This window comes from Lupinus angustifolius, unplaced genomic scaffold, assembly GCF_001865875.1.
Source record: "Lupinus angustifolius cultivar Tanjil unplaced genomic scaffold, LupAngTanjil_v1.0 Scaffold_1_814, whole genome shotgun sequence".
Classification (NCBI taxonomy): Eukaryota; Viridiplantae; Streptophyta; class Magnoliopsida; order Fabales; family Fabaceae; genus Lupinus; species Lupinus angustifolius.
Genome location: NW_017716132.1, coordinates 254033 through 263570, shown reverse-complemented (window position 1 = coordinate 263570; position 9538 = coordinate 254033). Strand labels below are relative to the sequence as shown.

Sequence of the window (9538 nt, the reverse complement as noted above, 5' to 3'; positions counted from 1 at the left end):
ATTGCAACTACATCTTTTCTACTACAAACGTTATAGTCAATAACATACCAACACATGGCCAGCTTCGGTTTATCTCTCCCCTTTCCATTTTTTTATTATTTCCTATTAATAATTAATTTTAATCTTATATATTTCTTTTGAAATGATAACTAATTAATTTTTTTGTTATTATTTTATTAATTAAATAAGTGCAACAATAAAATAATAAATGGTTATTAATTATTAAATTGATAAATAAGTAAACATTTTAATTAATTATTTTATAATATAATAGTGATGTTACAACTTGTGTTGTATCTTAATTCTACTTCAAGTCGAGAAATGATTGCAGTCGTTAATATTGCTTCTACTATTTATTAACACGTGAAGTTGTTTTATGATCAATTTAGTCGGTTACACTATTAATTTTATTTTAATTTAAAAAATATCTTTAATAAAAATAGATAAATATTTTAGATTGATTATTTTTAGAATATAATAGTGAAATTATGACTTATATGTATCTTACTTTTGACTTCGATCCATGTAACAATTGAAGTCATTAGAATTACCTCTATTATTTATCAAAACTGAGCATGTCATGGTTTAAATATGTTAAATCTCACCTCAATCATAATTTATCTGGACAATGCAGAGGCAACTCCTTAGCTTGGATAAGACTTTTAGTCCATGTCACTATTCTTGGATCTATGGGAAAATATATTCAATGATATAATTTGTTAATAAATAAAAATAATTTCAAATAAATTAATTTTTGAATCTAATAGTAAGCTTATGACTCAAGTTGTATCTTATCTTCTACTTCGAGTCGAGAAACAATTATGGTCATTAGAACTTTCTTTGTTACTTAGCAAAGTGGGATATCGACTCATGAGTAATTTAGTCTCTTCTGTCATTAATTCTCTTTTAAAATAATTTCTTTAATAAAATCAATAAGTATTTCAAATAAATTATTGTTGGGAATTTGTACTGAGGTTATGATATATGTCATATTTTACTTTTTACTTCAAGCTAGGAAATAGTTGCAGTCACTAGCGTTGTTTGTGCTATTTATCATAATGGAAAGTCAATTCACGACTAATGCTATCTCTTCTGCTATTAATTCCCTTTGACTGATTAAAATATATTTTTTAATTTAAATCAACTCATTATTCAATCTCCAACCTAGAACTACGTATATTTGTTTTTCCTATTGCGCCTACGAATGCATATGAGTAAGATAAAACTCTTATAAGAAACAAAAATAAAAATAAAAATTTGTTTAATAATTTTTTTTAATAAATAAAATTAGAGTATAATAAATTCTATGCAATTTGCCAGAGTATCATTTTAACTAGGACGAACATAATGCTAATATATTTCCTTATCTATAACTGACTCTTGAACTCATAACTCAAGTTCAAAGATTATATTTTTCAAATTGGACATGATTTTTTTTTGCCTATATTTTAACCACAAAAAACATGATGTTGACTTCAAATCATTTGAGATAGATCGAAATTACATAATACATCTTTCTAAGTTGTATAGTCAATGATTCGTCAAAGATTAAGTCACCATAATAGGTATTCAAGTCTGATGGTCTACCCTTATTCCCTTCCGTATTGGAATGAAGGTCATCACCTAATGAGCTATAAGTAGTATAATAATAACTATGAGAGTGGAGATTTGGAGGGACAGAAACGAAAATCTAGATCGACGCATGGACGATCATCCTATGTGTAGCTCTAATCGATGGTGATAAAGCCTTTAAACCAATCATAAGTCAATGATGGTACTCTTATACAATAGCATGGATTTTAATAAATGAAAATAATTTCCCTATTGAAAGGATTTGTTATCAATTGAACTTCATGAGAAAATCCATAAACACAATCTCCATGACCCATTTACTTTTTTAAGCATGATCCTTATCTTTTAAACTTATTATCACATAAAATAGATCGACATAAATACCTCTATTTCCATGTTCATTAGTATGAAAGAGGTTGGTTGGAGACTAGGTCTTCTTATTGTATCTAGGCAAGAGCCAATGTTGGAGTATTATCAAAACTTGGACTTTAGGTGGAATCGGGCAATCAATGGCATTGGACCCCTTGAGTGTGTGCCTGAAAGGTAATTCGATATTCAAGTCAATATTTATAGGAGTGAAATGCTTAGAGAAAAGCAAATAGAGAATACGTTTCATTCTCTTATGAGTGACTTCACCTATTTATACTAAAGTTGAGTGACTTGCATTCAAAGGTTCGGTGTCAAATTGTTTATGATATGGTCTTGTCCCTTCAGTAGCCTTCGTCTGACAGTTGCATGTAGTTGGACTACCTTTGTCATATAGACAATGTGAACATGTTGACAACTAGGTGACACAATATTGGCTTTTACATGAAGGAATGTTCTCTAGTGTAACAAGTGTTGACTTGTTCTGACACATAAAGATCAGATCTTATCATAAAGGTGACATGACAATGGTAGGTCGATCATTCGAGTATAATCAACAACATAAAGACTAGATCTTATCATATTGAATATGATCATTAGTTATGTCAATCATATTTTTTTTATACTGAATCATTAAGCATTAATCGATCATGGCACTAAGATTTCCTGACAAGTTTTTGCATGGAATAGTTTAATTAGGAATGAACACATTCTTTTTCTTTCTTCTTTTGTAATTCTCACTCTTATCCTTTTAAGTTCCTTATGTCATTTTCCCAATTAATTATAACATTCCATTTCTTCACTCAATTGTCTAAATCTGACCCGTTCATTTCTCCCTTCCCTATTTGCCGTTCCGTTTATTTAATCCATTGTCCCACCTTCGGAGCTTCATTACAATATTAACACGTTTCACCTTTGTACTAATTGAATTATAATATTTGTCCACAATAAATATATCATTTGGAAACAATTCATTTGTTTATATTAATTTTTGATGAGTAAATTATAATTAAATATATAGTAAAAAAATATAGTGGTAATATATAAAATTTATACATTATTTATAAATCCCTTTTTTTTCTTGTCGTAGTGTCGTACTTTCCTCCTACTTCCAATCACGTGCTGCTACGTCACTATTGTGTTCAGCAAAGACAACCATATCTGATAATTTCTGAAACTTGTTACAACACAGACACAAAACCTTTCTCTTTCTCTCTCCAAAAAGTGCACAGGAGAACCTTTTTGCTTTGGTGAAATTTCTTTTACTCAAACTGAAGTTCACAAAATTGAAAATTTCACATGAATCTGTGACAACCCATTTCAGGTTTGGTTCATTTCTCACAATTACTTCTTAAAGTTTTCAACTTTTAAGATAATTAGGTTTTTTTCCAAACCTTTTCTCTTTTGAAAACTGTGATCCGATCTGAATACGCATGTACATAAAATCTACATTTTTATGTTCATTTTATCCGTAATTTCTAAGTTGGGTGGGTGTAAAAGAATTTTATGGCTCATTTCGTGCACCCCAGTTTCATTTTTTCTCTCAATTTGTTTATTTATTTTGAAACATTTTGTGTTGATTTCTTTTTGTTATTTTGATATTTCCTCTCTCTGATGTCATATATTTGTTTGCATGTCACAGGAAATGTGTTTACTCCAGTGTTGACTCCTAAGTTTGCATCTTTCAACCCTTGTAGTGTGATTCTGTTATGTTATCTAGATTCCATTGATTTTAGTGAACATTCCAGCTACAAAAATTTAAGTTGGGTTGGTTTTAGAAGAGAGAGTGATTGTACTGCTTGAAAAATTGTGTCAATGGAACACAATTTCGGTCAAGATTTTGTTCCTGCACCAGGGTCCTTTGATAAGTCTAGGGTTGTGAATGTTAAGCCAATTAGAACCCTTGTCCCTGTGTTCCCTTCACCATCTAATCCCTCTTCATCATCAAATCCGCAAGGTGGTGCTCCTTTTGTTTGTGTTTCTCCTTCTGGTCCTTATCCTGCTGGTGTTGCACCCCTTTACCCTTTCTTTGTCTCGCCGGAGTCTCAGAGGCTGTCTGAACAAAATGCACAAGCACAAGCTGGTCAACGCCTGCCTGCAGGCCCTATATCTACTGCAGTTCCGATTAACTCATTTAGGACACCAACGGGTGCAACAAATGGAGATATTGAGATGAATGAAGTTGATGCAGAAGATGGAACTGGGAATGGGAGTCATAAGCGCAAATCGGGGAAGAAGGGAAGGAAGCCTAAAGGTGCTCGTGGTGCACCGACTAATGTTAATCCAGAAGCAGTGGCTAATGATATTTTCGAATCAATTAACCCAATAGTTTTTGATGCATTAAGTCAGCCTGATGGTAGGGACTCGGTTACATATACACTTCTGGTATATGAAGTGCTAAAAAGAAAGCTCGGGCAACTAGAAGAGACATCAAAGGATATTTCTGGGGCAAAACGGCCTGATTTGAAGGCAGGTGCACTTATGCTGACTAAAGGGATTCGGGCAAATAGCAAGAAAAGTATTGGAGTTGTGCTAGGTGTTGAAATTGGGGATATTTTCTTTTTTAGAATTGAGTTGTGCTTAGTGGGGTTACATGCTCCTTCTATGGCTGGAATTGATTACATTGGTACCAAAACCAGTCAAGAGGAAGAGCCATTAGCTGTCAGTATTGTCTCATCCGGAGGGTATGAAGATAATGTGGAGGATGGGGATGTGCTGATTTACACTGGCCAAGGTGGGGTTAACAAAGATAAGGGGGCGAGTGATCAAAAGCTTGAAAGGGGCAATCTTGCATTGGAAAAGAGCATGCACAGAGGTAATGATGTGAGAGTGATTCGGGGTTTGACAGATTTGGCACATCCAACTGGGAAGGTGTATATTTATGACGGTCTTTACAAGATCCAGAACACTTGGGTGGAGAAAGCAAAAAATGGTTTCAATGTGTTCAAGTATAAATTAGTCAGGTGTCCTGGGCAACCGGCAGCATATATGATATGGAAATCCATTCAACAATGGACTCAGAAAAATGCTTCGAGAACGGGGGTTATATTGCCTGATCTTACTTCATCGGCAGAAAAGATACCTGTTTGTCTTGTGAATGATGTCGACAATGAGAAGGGCCCTGCATATTTCACTTACTCCCCTACTATCAAGAATCTGAAGCCAACAGCTCCTGTGGAATCCTCTGCTGGTTGTTCTTGTATTGGTGGATGTCAACCTGACAATTATAACTGTCCTTGCATTCAGAAAAATGGAGGTTATCTCCCATATTCGGCAATGGGGGTACTTGCAGACCTTAAATCTGTGGTTTATGAGTGTGGTCCGTCTTGTCAGTGCCCTCCTAATTGCCGAAATCGAGTTTCCCAAGGTGGCTTGAAAATTCGTTTGGAGGTGTTCAAAACCAAGGATAAGGGTTGGGGTCTAAGATCTTGGGATCCTATTCGTGCAGGAACTTTCATATGTGAGTATGCTGGAGAAGTCATAGATAATGCCAGAGTAGAGGAGCTTGTTGGTGAAAATGAAGATGATTACATTTTTGATTCTACTCGCATTTATCAGCAAGTGGACGTTTTTCCTAGTGATACTGAAGCTCCAAAGATTCCATCCCCGCTTTATATAACAGCAAAAAATGAAGGGAATGTTGCACGGTTCATGAATCATAGCTGCTCTCCGAATGTGTTATGGCGTCCGGTTGTACGTGAAAATAAGAATGAATCTGATATCCATGTTGCTTTTTATGCAATTAGACATATCCCTCCAATGATGGAGTTAACTTATGATTATGGGATAGTTCTTCCTCTCAAAGCAGGCCAGAGGAAAAAGAAATGCTCTTGTGGATCTGCAAAATGCAGGGGTTACTTTTGCTGATTGTCTGCTGAGTTTTGGATGAGGTGGCCCCGGAATAATTAGGACTTAAGGATAAGGTTAGATTCCATTTTTTCCAAATTTCTTCTTATATACTAATTTCTAAGTAGTTCTTTATTGTTGTCATGCTTTCCATGACCAATGTTTATGCTTTGCTTTCAGTCATTTACTAAATAATGATATTAGGAAGCTTGTAACTTCGATGCCTTAATTTCTAGCCTTGTTTGGTAACTCTTTATCATATATAAAAATGCATTTAACATCACTGCAAATGAAATTGAACGGTTGACATGCTTAATGTGTAAAAATTCAAAACAGTAGTATAAGTTATTCAAAACTAAGTTGTTTTTTTCATATTAATTTAAAAATCTGATGGATTTTTGTATAAAAATCATTACTCTTAATGTAACTGCAGAAATGGAAAATGTCCTACAAGTGGCCATCACTTTGTAATGGTGGTCAATTATTTGTTAATGACATGCTTCAATTGGTTAATGGACTAAATTCTTTTCAAGTCAAAACATGTTATTGGTCCATTATCATATCGATACCCCTGGTTATCCGATAACGAACTCATCATTACTGGGTGTAGGCCAGGTGTAGAAATACCAGATCTTTTCAGATGATTCGGATTCTACTTGATAAGATTACGAATCTTAGAAGAAAGAAAACTCACATTTGTGTCGTTGCTTATTGGTTTCTCAGCTATAGGTATAGCAGACAGCAGGATGGAAGTTTGAGCTGGCTACATGCTGAACTTGTATTATTTTGATATCCTCAGAAGTACGCACTTTTGAAAGATGTCTTCAGACCATCTATTCCTTTTTTAGCAATTCTAGCGAATTGCGAAAAAACAGGTTGTCTACCTACTGATGTGGGTAAGATATAAAATTAACTGTAAGACATGTTGTGTATTTTGTTTGTTTTAAACTATTAGCCTGCTGTTTTTATCTTCGGAAGGATTTTGAGTAGGACTTTTAGTCAAACGTGGTAAGGATGAATTTGACATGTAGAATGAATATTTATCTGTTGCTGTCCTGGTATTTATATTTTTGTTTTGCATATGCTTGGCCTGTGAATGATCATGTTGGATGGTTTTCAAATTTTGTGGCTAACTGTTGGAAAAGGAACTACTGAAAAATATTATCTGGTTGTTTAGAATTCTATTATATACTTTACGGTAAGCCTTTCTCGCAATTCAGGCCCTGCTCTGTGGGATAGGCGTCCTAAGGAACTTACTCCCCTGCTTTGCACTGATGCTTTCGGTGTCTATATGGTGTAAAACTTCAATTTGGTCCTTGATATTACGAAAACGGCAGTTTGGTCCCTAACATTGCAAAACATAAGTCAATTTGGTTCCTGTGAGAATCTTATAATATTTTTTCAGGGACGATCATGTGCAAAGTTAGGGACCAAATTGACGATTTTGTAATCTTACAGATCAAATTGACTTCCAGTGTCAATCTGAAGGACCAAATTGATGTTTTCCTCGTCAATATATCACATTCCTGCGTCTCTTTTGGTTAGTTTTGTTCTTTTTCTCATTGGAAATTAGGTCCATTGCTGTACCAAAAGAAAGAATTTCTCCTCTCTTTTTTTAATCCAAGATATATTTTCAGAGCAGCAGTAATGTTTATATGTATTTTTTGCAACTCATGTTTCAGGTTTGTGATTATTAAACTTAGATTGTATTGCTAATTTGCTTGTATTCTTTCTACACTACATAAAAATAATAAAAAATGTTCAATAGTACAAAACCATAGTTCATATACTTAAAATTAATTGGATAGGTAGTAATTTGCATTAGCTTTTTTAGCAAAACGTCATGGTGGATGCTTCCACTAATGGAGCAGATCCTAGGACAGAAATAACCATTTCTTCCAAGGTTGTGTTCTTGGTAACTTCTGCTGATCCACTACTTTTCCAATTAATAGGTAATAAATCACTCTAAGCGTTGGTTGCATACACTTCATTGATTTTTTTTCTCTCTCAATGAAATTCTTGTGTGGCAGTTACACTTGATTTCTTGCAACCCTTTGTGACCGTTACATATGCTCTAACCTTATTTGAGCTCACTTGGAATTAACATTCATGCCACTTCTTCTCAGGTATACATTTGATGTCGCACTGGATATACTGTGATTGGTTAGAAAAATTAATAATTATTAATTTGTTAACTTAAAAATATATTTTCAACCAATCATAGCCATGGAACAACGATACAACTTGTGTGACAATAGAAGTGCTCTCCTTCTCTTACTTTTATTTAGATCTATTCTTATTCCAAAATATAGGATCTCTTGATATTTGACTTATAATGTCTCTAAAGTCTAAACGATGCTTTAGTTTGTTTTATGAAAAAGTTTCTTTGTTATTCTCAAGGGGCGTAACTGTATAGTTAAAAGTCATACATTTGCAATTGAATCTGCAGGCAAATCTCTAGTTACCGCGTACGCGGTATAGGTTGAGTGAGACGGATTTCAGATAGATCCACTGATTATTTTGTTGAATATCAGCAATGTAAGGAACTCTAAGCGTGGTGCATGGAATTGAAATTGAGCTGTTATTTTAGTTATCATATTTGATTGCAGCTGAATAATAATTTCAATAATTAATATATGAAATTATCATATACTTAACTTAGACCAATCTCAATTCATAGCATCTACTCTACAAATTGCAACACCAAAGGTTGTTTTTATGGACAACATAGGACAACTATCATAACCATTATAGTTCTTGGAGTCACATTTTTTGTGTCAAACTTTGTACTACTCTATATATTCATTGTTTTTCATTGGTGAGAAGAGTAAAATATGAATTAAATATATATTAATTTTGCATTTTTTAACTAATGAAAATAAAATAGTACATGAAATGATACATATCTTGGGATAGAAGATGTGCTGTATCACTATCATCATCATCGTGACCATGGTTGCCAAGACCACTACCATCAATAACACCTTGCCATTGTCATTGCTAACACGACCAACATCACATCGAATCATCTACTTTTTGTCATCACCCTTTATTACTTTCACTTCATCAGCATCACATGATTATAGAGATTGTCATGGCACCACCACCCTGTCATTGTCAGCACAACCATTGCTATTGTTGTCACACCATCTCCACCACCACCACCAATTATTGGGATCATATTTCAACTCCACTACCATCTTCTTATCACCCTTGCCAATTGTAGGGAATTCAATTTGAAATTATAACTTTAAGCTCTAATTGTTTACATAACCCAAGCATAAAAAAAATTATTTTGAAATTACAATTCGGAACAGCAACTTCTATTTCATGCACCAAACTGAATGAAGTGGGTAAAAGTTAGATTTTTTTATTTGTTGAAGTTAAGAAAATAGAAGTTGAAAATTTATCAGATTGAAAATGTTTGATAAAATCGGGTATTAGGCCAGCTGATTCATATGAAATAAGGAAAAAGCATATACTCGAGCCCTTTCAAACCAATAAATAAACACCATAGAGGGTTAATGAACCAACAAAAAATAAACAACATAAAAGGTTAATGAACCAAAATGAATCTTAGTGTGGCAATTTGGAGAAGGGTAGTGAGAGGTGATTCATAAGGGCTAGGAGTTTGATAAAAGGTTGTTAGATGCAAAATAGTAAACTAATCTCTTATATACTACTTCTATTCATGAGCGACACTTGTTGGAATGAATAGTTCTAAACTTAAAATGATTGGTTCCTGACACGTAAG

At 33.8% G+C, this 9538-nt stretch overlaps 1 protein-coding gene across 1 annotated transcript; it reads left to right on the top strand.

Moving 5' to 3' along the window:
* Window positions 1-3082: 3082 nt before the first annotated feature.
* Window positions 3083-6864, top strand: LOC109337045 (histone-lysine N-methyltransferase, H3 lysine-9 specific SUVH1-like). Its single transcript, XM_019573904.1, has 3 exons — window positions 3083-3262; window positions 3581-5861; window positions 6508-6864. Exon 2 carries the CDS (start codon window positions 3754-3756, stop codon window positions 5803-5805), a length of 2052 nt encoding a protein of 683 aa, XP_019429449.1. The 5' UTR covers window positions 3083-3262; window positions 3581-3753; the 3' UTR covers window positions 5806-5861; window positions 6508-6864.
* The last annotated feature ends 2674 nt before the right edge of the window (window positions 6865-9538 follow it).